The sequence below is a fragment of the Erpetoichthys calabaricus genome, chromosome 11, assembly GCF_900747795.2.
Source record: "Erpetoichthys calabaricus chromosome 11, fErpCal1.3, whole genome shotgun sequence".
In the NCBI taxonomy this organism is placed as follows: domain Eukaryota; kingdom Metazoa; phylum Chordata; class Cladistia; order Polypteriformes; family Polypteridae; genus Erpetoichthys; species Erpetoichthys calabaricus.
Window position 1 is genome coordinate 28426540 of NC_041404.2, and position 27201 is coordinate 28453740.

Genomic DNA, 27201 nt, shown 5'->3' on the forward strand with positions numbered 1-27201 from the left:
ACACCAAGCTGCTTACCTATTGCAGATTCAGTCTTCCCAGCCTGGTGCAGATCTACAATTTTGTTTCTGGTGTCCTTTGACAGCTCGTTGGTCTTGGCCATAGTGGAGTTTGGAGTGTGACTGTTTGAGGTTGTGGACAGGTGTCTTTTATATTGATAACGAGTTCAAACAGGTGCCATTAATACAGGTAACGAGTGGAGGACAGAGGAGCCTCTTACAGGTCTGTGAAAACCAGAAATCTTGCTTGTTTGTAGGTGACCAAATACTTATTTTCCACCATAATTTGCAAATAAATTCTTTAAAATCTGACAATGTGATTTTCTGGATTTTTTTTCTCATTTTGTCTTTCATAGTTGAGGTATACCTATGATGAAAATTACAGGCCTCTCTCATCTTTTTAAGTGGGAGAACTTGCACAATTGGTGGCTGACTAAATACTTTTTTGCCCCACTGTATATACTCGCGTATGTCGGGTCTTGAAACCCAAAAAATCAATCACAAAATCAGACTCCGACTTATACACCCGTTCAAAAAATACAACACTTAATTTTTATTATTTTTTTTACATCTTCTTGCTTCTTCCAATCTCGCACCAGTTTCTCAGACACATCGATTTTTGTTGCAGTAGTGCAGTTACCATTTTTTTTTCACCACTTCAACAACTTTTAAGTTAAAACCAGCTTCATATTTTCTTCTAAACGCTCCATTGTAGATAAGGGATGCTTGTATGATAAAAGTATATGAGGGTGTGAGATACAAAAAACCACAAACAGTGCACTCACAGTGTGGTCACGCGGGCACAATACATAGAAAAAAAAGGCAGTGTGCTCCATGGTTACTCTCTCAGGTGGGCATTAGCATATCATAATCTCTTGGATCAATAGCGTTAATTTTCCGCATTCTACTTATATGACTGACATTATAAAATACCGGTAATTATATGGTAAAATCAAGCCTCGACTTACTGTATCTGCAGGAGAACATAAACACGAGTATATATGGTAATTCAAAGCACAAAGTTTCAAAAGGGATGTCAAAAGAAATATTCAGCTTTTTCACATTAAGTGGTAGTAATGCATTTTCAAAATGTACAAGAGATTTAACAGTCTTATCACCACATTGCCATTTGAAAGGCCCTACCTCACCTTGATAGTTGCATATTCAGGCTCATATGTGTCATCCCAGAGGTCTTGTTCATAGTAATAAAGTCCATCATTGATAACTTTAACCAATTCTGAAGTAAGTTTAGCCCGTGAAGTGTGGTTGCCTGTGCGGTCACCTCCTGGATGTTTGCGCAGGTATGGGGGCGTCTGAGTAACAATTAGGATTTTATTTACATCTCTGTCATCAATCTCACAATCAGAGTCCTCATCTAACCAATCAGTGAAGGTATTTCTACGGCCATCAATCTGCTCCATTTCCTCATCAAACATGAAGTCTAATTCTTCTGGCTCATCTTGGTCCTCTTTCGGCGCTGGTTGCTGTGAAGATGGCTTTAAATCTTCTTGTTTCTGTTAAAGATACAATATTCATATAAAACTTACAAAAATATAACTTCACAAATAAAAATTTTACATGGAACTTTAAATGAAGGCAGTAAGATAACATAAGCAACTTAATTGCATATTGAAAGCATAAATGAAGTATGAAAACTACTTTTTACCATTTTAACAGCATGAAGATGATAAGGCGCACAGTACTATAATTTCAGTTGAACTTGTTAGCTTGGCAAAGAACAGTTAAAATAAATCCAAAATACACAAACATTGTTCATAAAAATGCAAACAATTCAACAAAACCTTACAGAATTCTTCAAGAATATCTGAAAATGTATTCAAGTCATTTAACTCACACAAAGATATCTGAAGTTCATACAGAGGAGATTAGCAATCACTTCACACATTGGTCACAAATTACTAATAGTGGCTGAAATGTCACAATTTACAAGTGACTCATGTGCTTCAAGAAGGCCTAATTTCAGATTTGAACCGAATACTGCTAGGAGAGGTTCTGGATTCTGAAAAGTGCATTAAAGCAGGTTAAATAAAGAAGCAAATTTCATTCACCCATTAATTTCAAACTTCAAAAAGAAATACTGGCTCTTCGTCATGTCAAAAAAAAAGAACAAAGAGTTCATCTACTGTATGAATTAATACTAAGACATATATGGAAAACGAGGACAGATAACATGCTACTAGGCTAAGTCTTGAAATTTTAATATACAGTAGAGTCTCGCTTATCCAACCTTCGCTTATCTGACATTCCGTATTATCCGAAGTCCCACCGCAAAAAAAAAAAAAAAAACGCATCAATCGGCAACAAGAACTGCAAGTTGCGAGTGTAAGCGTAGTCTATTTTTTGTTGCTCCTGACTCTACTGCAGCTAATTACAGTGGAACCTCGGTTTGCGAGCATAATTCATTCCGGAAACGTGCTCGTAATCCAAACCACTCGTATATCAAAGCGAATTTCCCCCATAAGAAATAATGGAAACTATGATGATTCGTTTCACAACCCAAAACTATTCATATAAAAATGATTAATACAAAATATAAAGTAAAAATACATAAAACAAATGAACCTGCACTTTACCTTTGAAAAGAATCATGGCTGGTGTGAGTTTCTAAACTCTTGTGGGATTCCACCCAATGGGACGACATGCGGAAGAGCGTCCCAAAGCAATCGCAGTCTCCCAGCGCTGTAGCAGTACACAGTAAAAGCGAATCCGAAAAGATCGCGGACATGCTATAAGCGCCTGCCATCGATGGGTGATACAAGGAACAAGGAACATTATAAATGTGCAGGGTACAGTATTACTTGGCCACGACCCTGCCCGACTGCTGTGTCTGTGTATAGGAGAGTGGCAGATCCCGCTACAATAAATAACAGCGCTGTTGCTGTTTCAAGTTGAATAAAGCTGGTGTTGCTAAAGTACTGAGACTCAGCTTCGTGTTTTCGGGTGCAAGACGGGGACTTGCACGTCACAGCACAAACACACACGCACGCAGTCAAAATGCTGTAGTAAACAGTATATGCTCGTACGGATGTTGACTATATGAGTGACGGAGTTAAGGCTCTAGAAACTGCAATTAAATACATTGAGCAACAAGAAGAAGCTACAGGAATCGACATAATGAAGCTGCAAAGATGGCAAGACTTGGCAGCGAAGAAATGGCACTCGTCAGGAAAGCAGACTATGATCAAAAATTTCTTTAAATCATCACAGGACTGAACATTTTTATTTTTTATTTATTTATTTTTTTAAGTACTGTACATACTGTATTTAGCTTCAGACAATTCTGTAACTGTAAGTTCATTTTTTCAGTTACTTTTTTCTGTTTTGTTGTAAAAACATCATTATTAGATTCGTAATGTGTAAAATTGTAACAGTTTGACGTTTAATAGGCTTTTTCTTAACTCCTCCCATAATCCAACATTTCGCTTATCCGACGTTCCGCCGGCCAGTTTATGTCTGATAAGCAAGACTACTGTACTTAAAAATATGAAAACAAATATATATACAGTTTGTACCATACTGCTATATAAATTTGATATTAACAGAAATGTTTTACTAAATACAATTTATAAACAGTTGGTAAGGAGCAAAATGAATTTAAATACATCTGTTCTAAAGTGAAAAGGATTCTATTTAGATTACATTATCACAAAAATGTTTGCACGATCGTAAGTTATGAGAAGCTAAATGCTGTGAATTGCAAGCCTTCTTAAAAACTAGTTTTACTACCTTATAACTAAATAACTTCTGAACAGACTCTAATTTAAAAGCGATATCCTATAGCTCAATCATTCCCAGGTACATTCCAGCTGGTTTCACAATCACAAAAGTATTGTTACTATTACGTAGTCTCATTGTTTCTTGAGTTGCCTTATTTGTATTCCCTTGCTTTGAGAAATTGTCAAATATTTGTATATTTACTGAACTTTATATACACTTAAGCTTCATTTTCCATTTTCTTCACAAATCACTGTTTTCTGTAGTATTTGCTCAGACAACTGAAAACTTAAAAGAAAACCACAAAAACAGTATACTACTGCACAAAACCTTTTACAGAAATGTTGGGACCATTAAAGGTAGTATACTCAAGTTTACTTCTTAAAAATTTTATGCTTTGATGCTGTTGTAACATGACTAAACAGTTTTAAAAAAATCCCATGAATATTTAAAGTCATTATTACTTTAGGTCTAGCAGGTGATGGTCTAGGCCGTTTCTTGACTTCTATCCAAGTATCAGAATCCAAGTCAGGCAGACTTGCAGAAAGCCCCTTGGGCATGGTTTTCAAGTTGCTTGCTTCCTCACTCTTGGATTCCTCTGGAGTAACAGCCCTTGGAGATCCAGGTGCAGACTCTTCAATTAAAGAAAAGCAGGATTAAAGAGCATAAACATACAGAGACCCAGTGAAAACATTATAAAATGCAAATGACAGGCTACATAAAGAACAATGGTGATAATTTGCAATATGGCAGTGACCTTTATGTAAAAAGAGAGGCAAGAGACTTGAGACACCATTGATAAGAACATATACAAATAATTGATTTGCTTTTACTCCATTTTAATTAATATGAGTAATAAAATACATTTTCTGCATAATACCCACCAAATCTATAATTCAATATCTCAAACAATTTTTGTTATAAAAAAAAAAAAAAAAAAAAAAAAAAAAAAAATCGGAATGCAAATTAAAGTACATTAAAAAAAATAATCTGAAATCACTATTGTACTGTTATTCGTCTACTTTAAACAACAGTAAGAAAAGTTATGACTTCAAATGAAACTACTTATAGACATTTTTTCTGCTTTTAACTAGGAAAACTACTTATAGATTTTAACTGGGCACTTACTCATTGTGCTGCACTGCCCTTTGAGCTTTTGGACAAATATTTAGGTAATGCAAAAAACATTTTACATAGGATTTCTTTCTGGAGGCATTAACTGCTTCTAGTTTTATTCACTAAAATCAGCCACATCAATTGGTTCAGCAGCAACTCTCCATCCATCCATCCATCCTCTTCTGCTTATCCGAGATTAGGTCGCAGGGGCAGCAGCTTGAGCAGAGATGCCCAGACTTCCCTCTCCCCAGCCACTTCTACTAGCTCTTCCAGGAGAATCCCAAGGCGTTCCCAGGCCAGCCGAGAGACATAGTCCCTCCAGCGTGTCCTGGGTCTTCCCCAGGGCCTCCTCCCGGTTAGACGTGCCCGGAACACCTCACCAGGAAGGCATCCTGATCACATGCCCGAGCCACCTCATCTGACTCCTCTCGATGCGGAGGAGCAGCAGTTCTACTCTGAGCCCCTCCCGGATGACTGAGCTTCTCACCCTATCTTTAAAGGAAAGCCCAGACAGCCTGCGGAGGAAACTAATTTCAGCCGCTTGTATTCGCCATCTCGTTCTTTCGGTCACTACCCACAGCTCATGACCAAAGGTGACGGTGGGAATGTAGATCGACCGGTAAATTGAGAGCTTTGCCTTACGGCTCAGCTCCTTTTTCATCACAACAGACCGATGCAGAGCCCGCATTACTGCGGATGCCACACTGATCTGCCTGTCGATCTCCCGGTCCATTCTTCCCTCACTCGTGAATGAGACCCCGAGATACTTGAACTCCTCCACTTGGGGCAAGATCTTACTCCCAACCCTGAGAGGGCACTCCACCCCTTCCCGGTTGAGGACCATGGTCTCGGATTTGGAGGTGCCGTTTTCCATCCCAGTCACTTCACACTCGGCTGCGAACCGATCCAGAGAGAGCTGAAGATCACGGCCTGATGAAGCAAACAGGACATCATCATCTGCAAAAAGCAGCGACCCAATCCTGAGCCCACCAAACCGGACTCCCTCAACGCCCTGGCTGCGCCTAGAAATGTTGTCCATAAAAGTTAACAGAATTGGTGACAAAGGGCAGCCCTGGTGGAGTCCAACTCTCACCGGAAACAGGTTCGACTTACTGCCGGCAATGTGGACCAAGCTCTGACACCGGTTGTACAGGGACTGAACAACCCTTATCAGGGGGTGCGGTACCCCATACTCCCCGAGCACCCCCCACAGGATTCCCCGAGGGATACCGTCAAATGCCTTTTCCAAGTCAACAAAACACATGTAGACTGAGTGGGTAAACTCCAATGCACCCTCCAGGACCCTGCCAAGGGTGTAGAACTGGTCCACTGTTCCGCAACTAGGACGAAAACCACACTGTTCCTCCTGAATCCGAGGTTCGACTATCCGAAGGACCCTCCTCTCTCCAGGACCCCCGAATAGACTTTTCCAGGGAGGCTGAGGAGTGTGTCCCTCTGTAATTCGAACACACCCTCAGGTCCCCTTTCTTAAAGAGGGGGACCACCACCCTGGTCTGCCAATCCAGAGGCACTGTCCCTGATGTCCATGCGATGTTGCAGAGGCGTGTCAACCAAGAGTCCTACAACATCCAGGGCCTTGAGGAAATCCGGGCGTATCGTATCCCCCCTGGGGCCCTGCCATCAAGGAGTTTTTTTGACTACCTCGGTGACCTCAGTCCCAGAGATGGGAGAGCCCACTTCCGAGTCCCCAGACTCTCCTTCCTCATTGGAAGGCATGTTATTGGGATTGAGGAGGTCTTTGAAGTACTCCCCCCACCGACCCACAACGTCCCGAGTTGAGGTCAGCAGCGCACCATCCCCACTATATACAGCGTTGACACTGCACTGCTTCCCCCTCCTGAGACACCGGATGGTGTACCAGAATCTCCTCGAAGCCGTCCAGAAGTCGTTCTCCATGTCCTCCCCAAACTCCTCCCACACCCGAGTTTCTGTCTCTGCAACCACCAAAGCCGCATTCCGCTTGGCCTGCCGGTACCTATTAGCTGACTCCGGAGTCCCACAGGACAAAAAGGCAGCAACTCTTACATGTACAAATAAAAACAATAACCTAAAACTGGTTTGTGTACAACAATGTATAATTAAAAAAAAAAAAAAAGAACTAATGGCATGTGACAGTGCTTCCATTAAACGCTTAACCAGGTATTACATAAACTAAATTAGATTAAAAGAAAATACAGTTTTGGAACTGTCGTGCAAGCAATGTGGCATATTGGATAATGCTCTAAATTTCAACTGGGTTCAAATCTCACTACTAATGTAGTGCGACTACGAGCGAATCACTTCACCTGCCTTCCAACTGGTAAAAAGGGGGCTTCAAAAGCAATTGTCTTTCTCAAATGTTGCAGCATCAGCCAAAAAAGAAATAAAATTCATTATCCTTGTGCGATCTATTTGAAAAGATGTAGTTTTTGAGTGATAAAAGATTTATCAAGCCTGCACAAACAGAATTTTCACATGTCAGATACAACACTGAAAAATACACTTTTTTCCTAAACAGTGATGTGAAGTTCTATGCCAAATGTTATTTTTTTTCTTAACTGTTGCATGTAAAAGGCACACTGAAGTCAGCAAGTTTAAACCTGTACAAGTACTAATGTGTGTTACGTTAAGAAAGTTTTCAGCTATAAAACAAGCTTCACATCACCATACTATAACAGTGTGATCAAGATTTCCCAAATCAAGGGAATGATGCGCCTTCATTTTTTGAGGTCTAAATGTACCTGTTTGTTTCTCAGAGGATTGTCTGGGCACAAATTCTGGGCAATTGATAAGTTGTGAGAAATCCGTCTGTGTGTGATCAGGAACAGACAGGCTAAGCAATGGCCATTTTTGTGGTTCCTTTCTTGTACGAATCTTCAAGTTCACTATCTCCACTTCTTTGCTGTCTTTCAATGCCTGTTTAAAATCACATTCAGAAAAGCAAGGTATTTTTATGCTCACATAAAAAATAAGCACAAATTAACTGTGGCCTAAATTTAAATCAAAGATTAAAATGTTACACTGAATATTCCAGAAAGAGTTTAAATTGCATTAAGAAAGTCATAAACTGAGCATAACTTTTGAAAACTGATTTTTATGAAATTATAGGCAAAAAAAATTAAAGATAACACACATTCTTAAAGAATACAATAAAACTTTGTACTTTCCTGTGTTTAGTAAACTGTAAAATTAAGAGTACAGAAAAAGACAAGGACCTAAAAAAACAGCAAGATAATAGACAACACTGTATAAATGGTACCTGACAGAACAAATCTGAAAGACACAAGGGGTTTTAAATATGTACCTACCACTAAAATGTTACATCAGCAAAAATTCTTTTGACAAAGATGATCATATTATTCCATCATATACAACTAAATATTGCTTACAAATAACTAAGCAATGTCTAAAAATGTTAAAGACTAAATATCTGTTCTCTCCCTCTCTCTGCTTGTTTCATTTTTCTTGGTTCACCCAGATAGGCCAGTTTCTTTCTCAAACATTTAGCTTTTTTAAGAAGTCACATAAGGGACAGGGACCTTAACCTAATCCTAAATCAAAGGGATTTTATAAATTTTTAATACTGTAAAAAGAACACACTTGTCAGCTTCAAGTAAACTTAAATAGCACCTGAATATCAACAAAATTACACATCTAGGGTAAAATATTTGTATCACAGAGAAAATTACCTGAACGATAAGGTTAACATCTGTGGTCAGTGCTTGGACTCTGTGGAAACTGGCAATTAATGAAATTGGAAGAAAACCCTCTGAATCCATTTTTCGTCGTAGGAAAAAGTCCCTTTGCAAATTGTCAATGCTGAAGTAGTATTCTCTGAAAAAGCAGAATCACAAGTATTTCAAAGAATAAGGACTAATAAATATGCACAAGTGGTTAAGACGGACACAAAAGCATTTAATGCAAGAATGTCTAAAATTAATTGGGGCAAAATATTTTTAATCTTTACTGAATCAGTGAGCAATTAACCCTCCACCAAAAGGTCAAGACATTAAAATAAACAAATAAAATGCAATATTTAGACCAGAAAAATAAATAAAGCCAAATAACTTATAATTTTATCAATGCTTTTCAACTTATATTTTGTTGCAGAGTTTAAATTGAGACTAGGGTAGTTGTCAAAGGGTTAAAAAAAACATGCACCTAAAATTTCAGAATCATTTTCATGTGTTTCGAAGTATCTGTTTATTAGAAAATAACATTAAAAACACATACCAATATAAAATAAGTCAATGGTCCAGATATTGATATAACCCAAGAAAAAAACTGTACATGTTAATAAATGGAAAATACAGTATATTAATAACATCTAAAATTTTAAATATTTTTGAAGATGCAAGTAGTTACTGTTCATGTCCAAACAAGCAGAATCTATGGAGGAGTATTATGGTTTGTTTGGCATGGATTTACACAGCACATACTTATGATATATAATGTCCTGAATATAGGCATTATTAAGCTATAAAACAGATATTATTGCCTTAAGTATGTCACAAAACCTCCATCATACATACAGCTGTGTTTAAGGGACCTATTTTATAATAGGATTGTTACCAACTTGAAACCATTATCAACATTAACTCTTATTCCTTGCAACAATTTAGCAATACTCAAGCATTCACCACTTTAAAATTGTATAAGCTAAGCATTTAATGACACCTACAATAAAAAAAAACGTAGAAAATGATTAATTTAACAAGCAGGAATAGAACACAAAAAGCACATATTTTCAGATATTTCACATTCTAAAATATTCACAACAGATTTAACAGATAAAACCATAACTACATTATATCTATTATGCAGGGCAAGTTTTAAGCAATAAAGGCAAAAATACCAATTTATAATGCAACACTTTAAAATAAAGACACACAAGTGTACTGTATACAGGACCAGAAGCAATTAATTTTATAACCTCTTAAATTTGAACATGAAGTAGTGGTTCTGCTTAAAAGTGTAATAAAAATGAAATTCTCTGCTTACATTTGTCTCTTAATATAGTCTTTCAGCAACTCTTGATCCACAGTATACAACTCATTGCTACTGATATTGTCATAATAGTATGTGACAGTACTGTTGTATTTCTGGTTGTACCCTCCATCTTTACCATCAAAGTTTTTATAGGCATACTGGTAATCAAAATGACCTAAAAGAAAAAAAAAAAAACATTAGTTTTATCCTTGTCAAATAAACAGAAGTGCTCTTTTTAAATTTTTATATTGTTGATATTGCTCTATAGGGTGCTTCTAACAGCTCAAATGTTTATGTAGTCTCTCTGACAAAACAAAATTTTGATATGAAAAATTATATATTTTGTACATATTCATATACACAGTGGAACCTTGGTTCACAAACGTCTCGGTACACGTACAAATCGGTTTACAACCAAAAAGTTCGCCAAACTTTTGCCTTGGTTCACGACCACACACTCGGTATATGAACAAGCCAGTTTCCCTTTCGGTTTGTGCGCGCCGATGACTTCCGCACGTGTTGCATTGTTCTTGGTCAGACATGCGTGCTTGCACGTGCGTGTGTGCTTTCGCTGTGAACTCTTTGTGCTCTATTTCATTTCTCTTTCTGTTCGTACGCGCCGATTACTGTATTTAAGCACGTGTTCAGCCTCTCCCTGTTCATTGTTCTCAGTCAGACGTGCGTGCTTTACCTGTGAACTCTTTGTGCTCTACAGTATTTCGTGTACTTTTGCAGTTAACCACGGCTTCTAAGCAAGTGAAGAGTGGTAAGAAGAAAGTTTTGAAGAAAGTTGAAATCGAAGTAAAGAAAGAAATTATTGAAAAGTATGAGAGTGGTGTTCGTGTTACTGATCTTGCCGCTGAGTACAAGAACTCAAAATCTACAATTTCGACTATTCTAAAGCAGAGTCTATTAAAGCAGCTGATGTTGCAAAAGGAGTTACAGTGTTAACCAGGCAGAGGCCACAAGTGCTAGAAGAGGTGGAAAAACTGTTGCTAGTGTGGCTGAACGAGAAGCAACTTGCAGGAGACAGCGTAAGCGAGGCGATGTTATGCGAGAAAGCCAGGAAGATTCATGGCGATTTGCTGCAAAACTATCCTTCTACGAGTGGCAAAAGTGAGGAATTTCTCCACTCAGATCCTCCTCACTTCCTTCATGTCAGAACTCGACTCATGCAAGGTGAGTTTTCTTGGTGGTTTATGGTTAGTTTTTATATTACGGATTTTTCAAATGTTAATTTTTCAGTTTGTAGCGTGAATTGTTGCAATGTTACTTTTCTTGGTTGTTTATTAAATTTCTGATTTTTCAAATGTTCATTTATTTTCCCTGTGCTTAAAACTCATTTCAGTGTTTACAGCGATCGGGTTGTTAGGCTATTAGCGTGAACTCCTGCAATGTTACTTTCTTGGTTGCTTATGGTTGGCTTTTAAATAAAGTTTGGATTTGTTCAAATGTTCCTTTTTTCCCCTGTGCTTAAAACTCATTTAAACAGTGTTTACAGCAATTGGGTCATAAGGCTACAGTATAGCGCGAACTCTTGCAGTGTTCGTTTTCTCTGTTGTTCAAGGTTTTCTCAGTGTTATTCAATGTTTTTACATTTAGTTTACTATTCCGCTGTGCATTCTATGGTTTAATTAACTATATTTGTGCTTAAAAACTTAAAAAAATCTATATTTACATACAGTTCGTATGGTCTGGAACGGATTAATTGTATTTACATACAATCCTTTGGGGGAAATTGCTTCGGTTCACGACCAAATCGGTTTACGACCAGAGTTTTGGAACGAATTATGGTCGTGAACCAAGGTTCCACTGTGTGTGTGTATATATATATATATATATATATATATATATATATATATATATATATATATATATACACACACACACACACACACACACACACACACACACACACACACACATTAGACAAAGAGCCCATTTCGACAGCATAAGATGAAACGGACACAAGTTTGTGTCAGCAGTGTATGAAGAACAAATGATAAGTAATGAAGAAGTTGTTTTGTAATGATTGTAGTCCGCTTTATTCATTACTGTACAGGCTTGTACTGTTAGTTGATGAATTTTCCAGGCCTATAGTATAATATTGAATGATGAATGTTCCAGTACAATATGGAATAGTAATAAGTATAAGCACCACAAACCTGATATAGGTGTATTGAATGAATGCGTAACTAATCAGAATGCGTAATTAGGCCTCGAGTTGTAGTCGAAATCGCCTTTCAGGCCTCTAGAGCTTTAATCGAAGTCGCCTTTCTCTTTGAATTTTTGCAGCCGTAAATCTGATGCCTGCCGCGATGTTGGGGTTGGATGTCGGTCTCGTAAGGTTTTTCGGGCAGCTGCGCAGAAGGCGACTGCGCATTTGGCTTCGGACGGACGTGAGTGAGTGGGTGAGGAGGCAGGCGAATTATGTATTAAGATTATATATATATATATTACATACACACATAGTTGCGTTGGAGGTATTCGTTGTTATACGTTTTCGTTCTGTTTGAAATTAACATGAAAATACTTTTTAAACTTTCACTTTTACAGTAAAACTTCAGTAAAAACAATATTTGGAATTCATTTTTCATCAATATCGCACTGAATTTTGATTCCGTGTTTGGACTTACATAGTGGCAAAGCAACGTATAACTGCCCATGACTGAATATTATTTCTCTCTAATAAATAAACGACTTTTTCGAATGTTTGTCCCTGTGATTTGTTAATTGTCAAGGCAAAAGATATTCTAACGGGAAACTGTAAAGGTCTTAATATGAATAGCATATCAAGATATCCTTTGGTGTCTAATGTTATCCGCGGAAGATGTATTACAATCCTTTTCTTTTCGCCTGTTAAAATTTTACATGTCAGAACTTTTCAACCAATTCTGAATACAACTAATCTTATCCTATTGCATAGCCCATCACTCATACATAAATTACGCAATAACATTACAATACATCCTTCTTTCAACAGTAAATCAGCCAGTGGAAGACAGGATGGTGTTAACGGTTGTAGATATATTCTCTGGGATATTGCAAGTTGATGTTTTCATTTTCTGCACCATCACCACCAACTGTTTCAGCATAGTCTATTGCAGGGGTCTCCAACACTTCGCTCGTGAGCTACTGGTAGCTCGCAACCCCTTTCCAAGTAGCTCGCCAAAGGGTTAATGAATCCTACATAAATTTGAAAACTTGATTAGTCAAATTAGGGGTGGGTGATCTTTCCAAAAAATCATATCGCAATCCTTTTAACACAAAATCACGATCCACAATCTGAATTGTAATCTATCTTTTCAATGTGACATACGCTTAAGAGAATATCTGGACTCAGACTCATCAAGACCTTATTTTAAATATCAAAGTTAAATTCAATTGTTCTCTTGTTCGCTAGCTAACCAGAGTTAAGGAACACGCCCCGAAGCTGGGGAGTGAGTGATGAGGACCCCTCCCTCCGGCCTATTGTGTGGATACATACACACACACACATACACACATACATAAATACATACATACATACATACATACACACACACACACACACACACACACACATACACACATACACACATACACACATACATACATATATATATATTACATACATTTATACATACACATACAGTGGGTATAGAAAAGAATCACTCCCTTCGAAATATTCCAATTTTTTTTGCTTTACAGCCTTAAAAACACACACAAAAAATATTTCTTCCCAGCTTTACTTACTCAATGCAATCTAGAACATCCAAGGGAAAGATATGACAGCTACAGTTCAGAAAAATGTAAAAAAAAAAAAATCAAAAACAAGACATACTGAGATTAATAAAGGATCACCCACCAATGTCGATATTTTGTTGAACCACCTTTTGCTTTAATGACAGCCTTGAGTCTCGATAAGTAAAATGCTAAGGATTGTCTGTCTGTTGCACAAAAACTTGCGAACCACTGGGCCTTGAACATTGATCTTGGTCAGAAACCAGAGCTTATGTAGTGATAACATCTAACAAGACCAATTAATTGGTCATGCAGACAGTCTCGGGCACAAAATCAGGTTTTGGGTCCACTTCTCATGGCATGTGGCAACATGGCCATGTATAATAGAAAAACAGCAGTAGTGCCGGTATGTGCCATTGGTGACAGAAAAAGAACTGTGACAAGCTCCTCTGACATTACTCCTGTAAGTACATTACCCAGGCCGACTGATCGTTTCTCATCACAAAAGGCACCTATACATTTTACATTCCAAGCGCAACAGATACTCACACACAACCAAGGAATTGGAAGTATGGGATTTCTCACTAGTCTCGGGCACAAAATCAGGTTTTGGGTCCACTTCTCATGGCATGTGGCAACATGGCCATGTATAATAGAAAAACAGCAGTAGTGCCGGTATGTGCCATTGGTGACAGAAAAAGAACTGTGACAAGCTCCTCTGACATTACTCCTGTAAGTACATTACCCAGGCCAACTGATCGTTTCTCATCACAAAAGGCACCTATACATTTTACATTCCAAGCGCAACAGATACTCACACACAACCAAGGAATTGGAAGTATGGGATTTCTCACTAGTCTCGGGCACAAAATCAGGTTTTGGGTCCACTTCTCATGGCATGTGGCAACATGGCCATGTATAATAGAAAAACAGCAGTAGTGCCGGTATGTGCCATTGGTGACAGAAAAAGAACTGTGACAAGCTCCTCTGACATTACTCCTGTAAGTACATTACCCAGGCCAACTGATCGTTTCTCATCACAAAAGGCACCTATACATTTTACATTCCAAGCGCAACAGATACTCACACACAACCAAGGAATTGGAAGTATGGGATTTCTCACTATGTTACTAGGTTTGGGGTCCTTCACATTGTGCATGATGGCAAGGCAACGGGATATAGCTGACAAGAAACGAACAGCCTCATGAATTGTCAGGAAAACCACTACACCAGTATCCTAGCCATGAAACAACTTGCTTTTCTTGCACATGTATTGTTTTTGTAAGAGTTTGTAAAGTCAAAATTTGTGTGCTTGGTAGACTTGGAAAAGGTTTATGCAAAGTACCCCAGTTTTTGCTGTGGAGGGTGCTCTAAGAGTATGGGATTCTAGGGCCGATACTGCATCTGTGCGAGTGTTGCATCTTTATGCTTGCCATTAATCTGAATATATTCACTAGAATGTAATGGAACAGTTTGTATCAGAGTGTGATGCAGTTGCGGTGACCACTCCCAGATCTAGGTTAAGTGGTGAGCAGCTAACTTAACTGGAGGAGTTCAAGTTATTTGATGTCTTATTCACAAGTTAGCATAGATAAGATCATGAGATTGACAAACAGTACAGCAGATGTTCTGCTGTCATTTTACCAGAACACAATGGTGAAGCAAGAGGTAAATACTTAAAATGAATGTTCATAGTTTACCAGTTAAATGTACATGCTCATTACCAATTAGTCTACATGCCCATTCTCACCTATGTTCAAAAAGTCTAGGCAGAAACTAGTAAGAATAAAAATGTCACAGCACAAGTGACCGAAAAAAAAAGTTATAGGGCAAGTTAACAAGCTCAGGAGGAGAAGCTTGGACTGCAGCATTTTCTAATCAAGTGGAGCTGGTGGTGGTGATCCAGGTATGTTATTAAGGAAGCCACATCGAATGATACTACGTACAAACTAATGGGAGAAGACCAAGGACATGTTCTTTCATGACGGTAGAAAAAGTTGTTAGGGTGGTTGGATTTGTCTAGTTATTCAGGTGACCCTTGCCAGCAAAAAGCAAACCAATAGAAAAGTGTAAAAGGCAAATTGTTAACTAAATATAAAAACCAATATCCTCCACTCTTATTATTTCTTTTACACAATGGAATAATATACATTCGAATTAGAAAATTTTAATAAAGTAATTCCAACTTGATATATTGGTATAACACCAGTAAAAGAACACTTAGCCAAGGCCTATTAAACATTCTGATAGCTGCAAGAACATTTTGCTTTATAAAATATAGAAAAAACAAATACATTATCAGTGACTAGAAGACATTAAATAAAAACAACAGTTATCAAGCATGTTTTGTAGCCATCTTCAAGTTTTCAGCCACATGCCTTACTAACCTCTTCCAGCACCCCTGCCACGACCCCTTCCTCTGCCTCGCCCTCGTCCTCTTCCTCTATATCCTCCACGGAAAGGTGCCCCCTCACTCTTTACGCTGGAAACTTCATCATGATCATCTCTCCACTCACGTTCATGCTTGGTAGTAGTTTGCCAGTCTACAGATTTAAATAAGGAAAGAATTCAGTACCTATCAGCTAACAAATATTTACCCTAATACTGAAAAGCAGAATACTGGAGACTTCACATTTTATATCAAAGCTTATTAACAACTACCTGGTATACTTATTAAAAACATGCAGGATTAAGCTTCAAATGAATCAAAATTTGTATTTCTCAATAAAATCAAACAAAGTAAGCTTCACGTATTTAGTTCATATTTTAGGAATACATTTCTGCAATTACAAATTAATATCTATAGGTTAAATACAATTTAAGTAATTTGGTTACAGCTGTGTGTACATCTTCATAAAACATATATAGATATATATTGAAGATTTCAGTAAATAGCATTTAAAATTACACTAATGCATTTTTAATAAGATATTTAGACATAAAAAGCTGAAAAGGGGAAAAAGCACAGAAAGTACTAACCTCTCAAATCATTCCTACTGTTTGAAGGCAGTCTGTTTGTTTCATTCTGACGACTGTTGTTTCTGGATGCTGATCTTTCTCTTGGACCTTCCGATTTTACTTCAATTGGAAATGGTACCCACTTATGCTTATTTCCTAATAATAAAGGAGTAAAAACATAAGGCAAAATAAACAATACATTTTACTTCAATTGGAAATGGTACCCACTTATGCTTATTTCCTAATAATAAAGAAGGAGTAAAAACATAAGGCAAAATGAACAATACTCATTTTCTCACCTCCCAATTTCAACACCCACTGTTTTCCTGGTCAAGGCCACAAAAAAACCCATTTTACACCAGCAGCACTTGGTTCAGCACCCAACACTGGACTTGATATCAATCAATAATAGGCCAAAGGTACATTTCCAATCAACAATTTGAATAAAAATCAAGATCGTCTTTGAAAATTTACCAAAATAAATATTACATGAGGCATGGACTTATTTTGCCATTAGCATGTAACATTAAAAATAAACAATTAACCAAATTGGTTTCAAATACTTTTTTTTTAGATGGTCAAGAGTGTATTATTGCATTCTAATCACACTAGTTTTACTGATGAAATCCAATAAAAAAATCTAAAATATCATGAAATATCTTAATTCGCCACTAGATGGTGCATAGCACAAAGTTTAGAGTAAGGAGCAACCATTAATGAAGTTGTTAATCAAGAGACGTTGTGCTCATAGGATTAAATTGAAAATGTACATACACACTTGGTATGTAAAAGGTAAATTGCATGTCAAAAAGAAAACAAAGATACTCATAAGAGAAAAGATCTGAAAATATAGACTGTTTAATAATCAGAAAAACGGAAAAATTATATTTGCAGTTTCTTTTAAAGAAACACATTTATAACAGCACAAAGATGATATTAAAAGGTTTTTAAAATTCATCCAAAAGACCATTCATTTATTCTTCCAAACTAAAACCAGAGTTCTCCTACAGATTTATATGATATGGAGTTATGCAGAATCTATGAAATTCCTTCCAGGGCTTTCCTGAAAACAAAGTTCCAAGTTTTCAATTCTCTATTATTAAAAAAAAAAAAAAAAAAGTGTCCATATATCTAACTTGCCATCCATATAAACATTAGTTAATGGGTCTGTAAAAATGCATTTATTAAGAAACTAAAGCAAAATAGTTTTAAATTAGATGTTTTTATATGGTTTATTCCACCTCACTATGAGGGATGCCCATAAAAGTAAGCAAGACAACTTTTTATCACTAATAAATTAGAAACTTATTGCTTGAACATATTCACAGGTTAACTAGATACATTTTGTAAACTACTCTTTTTTTTTTTTTACATTATCCCCATCAACTTCAAAAGCCTCAAGTCAGTGAGGGTATGTTCCCCTTCTCATATCATTCTAAATTTTGCATTCATAACACCTCTTCATTTCTTTAATGATATCATGAATGCTTCTGTCCTCTGCAATTATCAATGACAAAAAGTTTTCAACCTAAGCCTCAGACAGATTTGTCATGGAAGATTAGCCTTCATGGAACCCAAGATGGCTAACAACTATTTTGATAACTGATAGTTATCTGTCAATAGTCTGTCAATGACATCAAGATGAAGGAGGCTGAAACTATTTTAGGTATCCACAAAAGTTTCCTAGAGTGTATGGTCTTATTTTATGTGCTAAATATTAGCAGGAGACCATGAGATGAACTGAGTGTTGAGTATGTGAAGTGTCCTTTTTCTTTTGGGTATGGCATCAAATACTGGCTGTCACCATCATCAAAAGAATCACTGTTGAGGGCTCACGATTCAGCACTCTTAGATAAGAATTTTGACCTACCAGAAGAAACAGAAGGAAATTTCAATGAGTGTGTGTTGTTGGATTATCACCAAGCATGACTGTGGGAGAGTGAAGACCATTGGACTGATGTGTTCTATTTTTAGATGCATTTACATCACTGTTGTGCTCTCATACCAAGCAAGCTAATTTCTAAAGATTTTTGCAAGATATGGATTTCTTAATAGTTGTTAAGTTGAAATTATACCAGACATTTGGGTTCTTTGCTCTCTGACCACCTTATCTAAATTCTTGATGTGCACCATACCTCAGAATATGGTGAGGAAGGCAGGCTCTATTGTAGGCATAGAGCTGGACAGTTTGACATCCGTGGCAGAGCAATGGCCACTCAGCAGGCTCCTGTCAATCATGGAGAATCCACTGCATCCACTAAACAGGATCATCTCCAGACAGAGGAGCAGCTTCAGCGACAGACTGCTGTCACCGTCCTGCTCCACTGACAGACTGAGGAGATCGTTCCTCCCCCACACTATGCGACTCTGCAATTCCACTCGGGGGGTGGGGGGGTAAACATTAACATTATTCAAAGTTATTGTCTGTTTTTACCTGCATTTTTATTACTCTTTAATATTGTTTTTGTATCAGTATGCTGCTGTTGAAGTATGTGAGTTTCCCATTGGGATTAATAAAGTATCTATCTATCTATCTAATGTTACTTTTGATCAATAATGAGCTTGGTCCGCATTGCCGGCAGTAAGTCTAACCCGTTTCCAGTGAGAGTTGGACTCCGCCAGGGCTGCCCTTTGTCACCGATTCTGTTCATAACTTTTATGGACAGAATTTCTAGGCGCAGCCAGGGTGTTGAGGGGGTCCGGTTTGGTGGGCTCAGGATTGGGTCACTGCTTTTTGCAGATGATGTTGTCCTGTTTGCTTCATCAGGCCGTGATCTTCATCTCTCTCTGGATCGGTTCGCAGCCGAGTGTGAAGCGGCTGGGATGAGAATCAGCACCTCCAAATCCGAGACCATGGTCCTCAACCGGAAAAGGGTGGAGTGCCCTCTCAGGGTTGGTAGCGAGATCCTGCCCCAAGTGGAGGAGTTCAAGTATCTCGGGGTCTTGTTCACGAGTGAGGGAAGAATGGAGCGTGAGATCGACAGGCGGATCGGTGCGGCATCCGCAGTAATGCGGGCGTTGCATTGGTCTGTCGTGGTGAAAAAGGAGCTGAGCCGCAAGGCGAAGCTCTCAATTTACCAGTCGATCTATGTTCCTACCCTCACCTATGGTCATGAGCTATGGGTAGTGACCGAAAGAACGAGATCGCGAATACAAGCGGCTGAAATGAGTTTCCTCCGCAGGGTGTCTGGGCTTTCCCTTAAAGATAGGGTGAGAAGCTCAGTCATCCGGGAGGGGCTCAGAGTAGAGCCGCTGCTCCTCCGCATCGAGAGGAGTCAGATGAGGTGGCTCGGGCATCTGATCAGGATGCCTCCTGGACGCCTCCCTGGTGAGGTGTTCCGGGCACGTCCAACCGGGAGGAGGCCCCGGGGAAGACCCAGGACACGCTGGCGGGACTATGTCTCTCGACTGGCCTGGGAACGCCTTGGGATTCTCCCGGAAGAGCTAGAAGAAGTGGCCGGGGAGAGGGAAGTCTGGGCATCTCTGCTCAAGCTGCTGCCCCCGCGACCCGACCTCGGATAAGCGGGAGACAATGGATGGATGGATGGATGGATGTGATGTATGCCATGTGTAACAATAAAACTATAAAAATACAATTTTGTTGACAAATATTTTCATTGTTTTTGTCATTGATTATTTGTTGCATATCTACAATGGATTATTAAATCTCACTAAAAAGCTCACCTTTTCTCTCTTGCATTCCAATCAGTCAATGTTTATTAATCCAATTTCTGGACTAATCCTTAAACCCTAACCAGGAGTTGTAAAGTGTTATTTAAAGTTGATTTATTGCAACTTTCAGCACTACCTGGCCATATAACTTGCTTTGATCTCTTTTCCTTTATTTAGCTTTTAAATTATACACTGGAGATAATTTTATTTATATCAATATAACCAAATGGTGTATTACAATTCTGAGTACTTAGGTATAAATGCTTTTATGAGATTTTTTTTTTACTCTCTTACTTGACTGAAACCCTTCATTTCATCAATACTGTGGAAAAAGATATGCAAGTCAGATAAACACTTGCAATTGAAGAACACAAAAACAATAATCTGTTTTCAAAATGTACACTTAAAAATGAAGGTACCTTCTTAGGTTAGATGTTCTGCAATTCATCAGTTAAAATAAGACCTTAGGCTAACCTCAAGATTTAAAAACATTTTACCTTTTTTCTTCTGACCATATCTCTGAGAGTCTTTATCACCATTCTTCTCCTCTCCAGAATCATCTGATTTTGCCTTTTGATTTTCCTTGCATTCTTCATCCTGTTTATCCTTTGATTCTTTTTTTGGGACAGTTTTCTTCGGCAACTGAGGTTTGCCAACTAGTGGTTGCTGAAAGCAGTTTACACATTCAATAGTAAGATACTTTGGGAATTTAAAAAAAGGGAAATACTGCATTGCCCAAAAAAATGAAACCTTTGGCTAAAAACTCTGAAATGTTAAGGGTGGTAATTTGAATGTCTATACCCTTAAATTACTATATGCAAACTGTAATCAAATATATCCTAATTTGCAGTTCCTTCATAAGTTGTACAAAAGACACAGCACCCGATCTGAAAGTTCCTTTAAACTTAGTAAAAAATTAAGTCAGTGAAAAGAACACTTGTAAAGATATAAAAATGCAAATGAAAACACCAAGAATGTACAAATAGCAGTAACTGAGCAATAAAAAAAAAAAAAAAAAAAAAAAAAAAAAAAACACAACCACATGAAGGACTGGCAAACCATAAAGACTAGGGTTGTCAGATCAAATGTCACAATTTGAATACAATACAATTTGAATACAATATTATAATGTATTATAAGAACATCTTATTCAAACAGAAAAACTGATGTATGAATGTTAAGTAATGGTTGTTTGCTTTAGCCCCTACTAATTTTGGCAGTTTGTTACTCCAGGCATGCAATGCAATATTCCTGTATATTACGGATCTGTTTTACTGTTTTTTCTTCTCTGTTTCAAGATTAGCATTTTTGTAATTTTCAGTCATTAGCTTATATTGTCTTTAGTAAAATGAACAACCTCTGTTTCTTAAACACATCCCTTTTCAAAACATTTAGGACAGATTTGGTTTTCCCTCACTTCAATGCTCAATCTCCAGCACCCTTAAGGTATAGTTCTGCCGATTCTATTCAAAATAATTCACCAGATAACACCAGATCCACGATTTACTGCTGCATTTTGACAGAACTGCTAATCATTCACCACACCAATCAAAAGCTTGTTCATTCCGTCATCAATAAAAATAGGAAAAATGTAAAAAAATTTTTTACTGTAGATTTAAAATTAGCACTTTAAAGCGCCTTTTAGCGTCAGCAATGCTCATTTTGCTACCTCACATAATGTATAGCATCACACACAGTCTGTTGGCTTCTGACATGACGTACATTGCTTAAAACAATGATAGGATTTAAAAATATACCAGTTATTACTGTAAAGTAGGAGGAACAAAGAAACTCTGCTTAGTCATCTGTATTACATTTTTGTTTTAACTGAAATGGGAGGGAAAAAAATGTTTAATTCCATTTGCTTTGCATTTTTTGCTCCAGTCGGCAACACTCAAATGGTGTGAACAGAAATATCAAGTCAAACCTGGTCCTGCATACTTGATCTTTTACTGAAAATGAACACCTTTGCGCAATCTCAAGTGATTGTCTATATTTTTGTGTACAAACTGCACTTTTCCTTGATCACATGACTTTGTGCCCATTGACACAAAATTTCACAAATCTCATGAGGTATGTAAAGGACTGCTTTCAAGTTCATGCGTCAAGCAAAAAGTAAACATATGAATACGAAATATTTAAAAAGTAAATTTGGTACTAACAAATATGCAGTACCCAGAATATTTAGGCAACATTAAAATATATTTGAATAATTACTTTGTTTTAATTTCAATATTCAAATCTCAATTTCTGGCTAATTTGACAGTCCTAGTAAAGAATGGTTAATTTGGCAAATTATTAATAATTTAATTATTACACCTAAATTATGCAACTGAGGTATAAAAAAAATAAAATAAAAAAAAAAAGTTACCATTTATATGTTATAGTTAAATGAATGTCAAATGTTGGCCAAGCTGTCAGTGGCATTGAATATTAAAATAAAGACCATGAGTGCCTAAAATGGATGTTTTATGCAGGTTGCTCAATAGATCAACACAAGCTACACTTGTACAAAATGTTTTTACTACCGATTCCAAAATGAAAGTGCTAACCTCCATCAATCAAAATATCTCAAGCCCAAAATAGCAACAGAGTATAATGTTGTAGAAATCCCTAAAAGGGCATCCTTTCTATAATGATCCAACACTGGTTATTCTTGGACCAGACATGACCTAAATTACACATTTGACTGAGCAAAGAAATGTGTTTGCTCGGGTATTTCAATGAAAAAAGAAATAAGCAAATGAAGTACTAAGTAAAATCAATAGCCGCAAACTGATGACAAAACAATTTAAAATGATTTCAAAATTAAAGTAGGCGAGTCTAAACAAAATAATAATTGAATAAGTTACAAAGAAATTTAAGAATCTTAAAAAAAAAAAAAATCCCAAAATTCAGAAAGCAGAATTTGATAAAAAAAAAAAAAAAAAGTTTCTATTCTCAAAACATGCAGCAACTTTAAACTACAGCAGAGATACTACTTTCAGATGTCAAGTTGTAAGGCTAAAGCTATTTTTACCCTTGATTTCTACTCTAAAAGAAAACCTGAAAAAAGTGTAAGCCACCATGTGTTTTAATCAAAAAATTATTAGCATTACTTAAGAATTTGCTGCAAGCATTTTAATTTTAATAACTAAATATTTAAAAGTTTGAAGCAAAACATTACTCTAGTTTTCCTAAGCAAAAATATAATGCAAAAGCTCTTTTTGGGCACTGCTTTGTCAAAGCTGGTTAGAATAATGGACAAGATCATAACTAACATGGATGAAACGTACAAAGCATGTTTCTACAGTCCAGTGCTTCACATACTAGTTCCTGTGGACCACCTTTGGCTGCAGTTTTATCCCTACCAAATGCACAATCAGTAATAATATTTTGTAATATTTTATCTCATTTATTCAGCTGGTGTATATTTATTCTCTTCTTATTTATATCAGAAAAGCACAGCAGTATGATTTTTACATTTTCAAGACAATTAAGAAATATTTTTTATTTCTGCTATAGCTTTAAATGCTCAACTCTCTTTTGATGTTTTCCTATTATTTTGCTCTTTTTCTGTGCAGTTTGCTTCCTTCATTGTTAATTGTCATTATCAGGATACAACAAGTAAAGCAGACAACTGGGCAAACACTGAATTAATGAAAGGGTGAAACTACTTTGGCATCACTTGCTAATTAGTAAATAATTAAATCACTGGAAAGCATGGAAAAAAAAAAAAGACAAAAATCAGAATAAAAATATTGTTAAAAAAAAAAAAACAACACTACATTATCACCATAAAACTGCTTAGTATATTGTAATAATTTACCAAAAACTTGGCCTGAGTTGCCTCGAAAGCTTGCATAATGTAATCTTTTTAGTTAGCTAATAAAAGGTGTCATTTTGCTTGACTTTTCACTATATTCATAATGGCTAACACTGTACAACACCCTAGTACTTCATTGACCCCAAAATACAGAAAATGGAAAACAACATCTCCCTTAATTAGGCTAGGAGTCCAATTAAAAACAGAAGTTGGAACAAAAACCTGCAACCAGAGTGGGCTCCCAAGACTGAGTTTGGGAACCACCGCTATACTTAATACCATGACAAGTCACTTTAATAGTACCGAGGTATAGTATAATTGTTTCCACATATTTTCTACAACTACAGCACAAACTGGTTAACTAATTTGCTTAGGGCAACAGAGTCTGCAAGCAGGGACTAAACTGAAAAGCCTGTGTAGAACTACAAACACTATTCCCCTCTACCTACATGTAAAATTAAAATTAAATTAATGCACAAAATTCTTAAAAGGTAATTATTTTATCATTGTAAAATAAATACAAAAATATGCACACACTTTTTCTGCAATCCTGTAGGATGATATACAGTTAAGATTTCATTTTTCAAGCACAAATTCTAAGCAGTTAATTCTTTTGATTTGCAGACTACCATATGCCTTAACTGTTCTGTTCTCACTCCCTGCCAGTTTTTCTGTCACTTGAGCTGAAACACCTATCTGTATACAAGTCTATTCCCACAAACTACAAAAGCACAAATTTACCAGAACCCAGTACAAAAAGAAATACATAGTGATAACCATTCATAATACCAGTAAATAAAATTGATCCCCATTTATATTTTGGCAGGCAAAAAAAACCAAATAGTTAAAATTACAGTTCAACTGTTGTCCATCCATCCATCCATTTTCCAACCCGCTGAATCCGAACACAGGGTCACGGGGGTCTGCTGGAGCCAATCCCAGCCAACACAGGGCACAAGGCAGGAAACAATCCTGGGCAGGGTGCCAACCCACCGCAGGACACACACAAACACACCCACACACCAAGCACACACTAGGGCCAATTTAGAATCGCCAATCCACCTAACCTGCATGTCTTTGGAATGTGGGAGGAAACCGGAGCGCCCGGAGGAAACCCACACAGACACGGGGAGAACATGCAAACTCCACGCAGGGAGGACCCGGGAATCGAACCCAGGTCCCCAGATCTCCCAACTGCGAGGCAGCAGCGCTACCCACTGCGCCACCGTGCCGCCCTCAACTGTTGTTTCAATGTTAATTTTTTTCAAAGGTGTTGCTTCCCGAAACATTTTGGTGGTGACAGACAGCTTCAAGCTGAACACAAATACAAATTCAGATTGATTACAATAAGTAGGAATTTGGAGTAACTACATGACCTTTTATTGAATTTAGTGTGTTTAATCATGTTATGACACTGACACACTGCATTAGTTAAACTAAGCTAAAAATATTTTGCTGCTGATTTTGTTTGTATTTGGTCATCTGATGTCTCTTATTTCAATGTCCAACAATAGTCAGCCAACACTGATGGGATTCTACTTGCTCAGTTACTGCTTTTAAATCATTGCAATTTTCTGCTTTAACTTTTCACCATGTTCATTGACTTAACCAACATTATAAAAAGTCCAAAAGTGAAGGCAGATTGTCAACCAGTTGGACATAGTTTGGTGCTCTGTAGTTGCCAAGAAAATACAACACCTGTGATTGCAATTTTCTTTGGAACAATTTGCATATCTTTAAACAGCTTGTCATTGATGACCTGCTTGATTTGCAGACCAATAAAAAGTCATCCTTAACCTTAGCATCAAATATTCAAGAAAACTTCTGTTTCAAATATCAAAATTCCTCACTTTCCTTTATTTGTTCATCACTTATCACTAAGCTTTTTTTTTTTTTTTTTTTTAATTAAAAAAATCAGTTCAAGTTTTATATCAAGAGTTGGTAAAAATGAAGAGGAGGCAAGTGGTTTATATGCCACACTTTTGTGCCTCTGATCAAGCTGCTTAAGGAGCAGCCAGTTCTTTATAAATGTAACAAGACTCTAGCATATCTTTCTTGTTCACAAATTAAATAACAGTACTTGGAATAGCCAGGTTGCATTCCTAGTATCGCTGCCATTAGATGCTGTAGTGGTTATACCATGTATGTAAAAATTCATTGGTATCAAATACTAAAATTCTGGAATTGCAATATCCCTATAGTACACTACATTAGATATATCCTTGTTAACAGTACTTTACAGCTGCAGCTAGTTAAAAACATAGGCTTGTGGTGGCTCAAACGTTTTCACAGACAACCCTAATTGTTAGTTGTTGGTTGTGAAGTGTCTGTAGCCAACTGTAATTCACATTTCTTAAAACTAAATCTCTACTGTGGTCTCAAGGTAAACTTTTTGGCTACTTGGAAACATGGGAGTGTAGGCCTGGAGCTTTTCCGATCAATTACATTGTCAGAGAAATGGTGAATCATTATAAAGTGCAGATAATGCAGACGTGAGGTTATTTTCAGTGTAAAATAAAAACTTAGTACATATTTTTTCAGTCTATGCATGCAGAGATATGCTGACATAATTCATTCCCCCTTATATACATTTCTAGATAAGCAACTTTACTTTTAAACTTTATGCAGCAGCAAGTGATCTGGTGTACCAAACATCTGGCTTCCATGCACATTTCCTGGCATTTTACTAACTTGTATTGAGGATACATTTTTTCAGGATCAGCTTTCAGAGTAGTAGAAAAGGAAAATATGCAAAATACACAGGCTGCAGTTGCCTGTCTCAAGGAAAATCTGAAACAATGATTGCAAATTCACCAATGTTTTTGAATAGATTTTGAAATAAAAACTTTTACAGCATTTTCTACTTAAGATATCTCAACGAAAATTCAATTTTCCAACAAAATTTGCAGAAGAACGAATATGTCAAATTTTAATGAAATTGGTACAATGGAAGCAGAATTGTTTCATGCAGGCAGATGGGATAGACAAAGCAACTGTAGTAGGTGCTTTTGACATTATGTGTGAACAAACCAAAATGAACAGCAATTGTGAAATAAGTTTGAGTAAGACTTAATATATTTTAAATTCTCAAAATAACTGGAAAAGGGGATTTAGATACAGACAAAACAGGAGGATAACTGCAAACAACTGAACAAAAAAAGGCAAAGTTATGAATCCAATAGGATTTATTTTTCCAGGCTGTCAGG

General features: G+C 37.0%; 1 protein-coding gene across 2 annotated transcripts in view; it reads right to left on the bottom strand.

The window, feature by feature from the left end:
* The window catches only part of larp1 (La ribonucleoprotein 1, translational regulator), a 129102-nt gene that overhangs the window by 20578 nt on the left and 81323 nt on the right, over positions 1 to 27201 (bottom strand). For both annotated transcript variants that reach the window (XM_028812868.2, XM_028812869.2), the window contains exons 4-11: positions 20688 to 20856; positions 16540 to 16674; positions 15948 to 16103; positions 9850 to 10012; positions 8538 to 8682; positions 7590 to 7764; positions 4197 to 4366; positions 1146 to 1511 (exon numbers count right to left, since the gene is read on the bottom strand). In XM_028812868.2, coding sequence (XP_028668701.1) covers positions 1146 to 1511; positions 4197 to 4366; positions 7590 to 7764; positions 8538 to 8682; positions 9850 to 10012; positions 15948 to 16103; positions 16540 to 16674; positions 20688 to 20856 — 1479 coding nt within the window. The remainder of the gene's footprint in view (positions 1 to 1145; positions 1512 to 4196; positions 4367 to 7589; positions 7765 to 8537; positions 8683 to 9849; positions 10013 to 15947; positions 16104 to 16539; positions 16675 to 20687; positions 20857 to 27201) is intronic.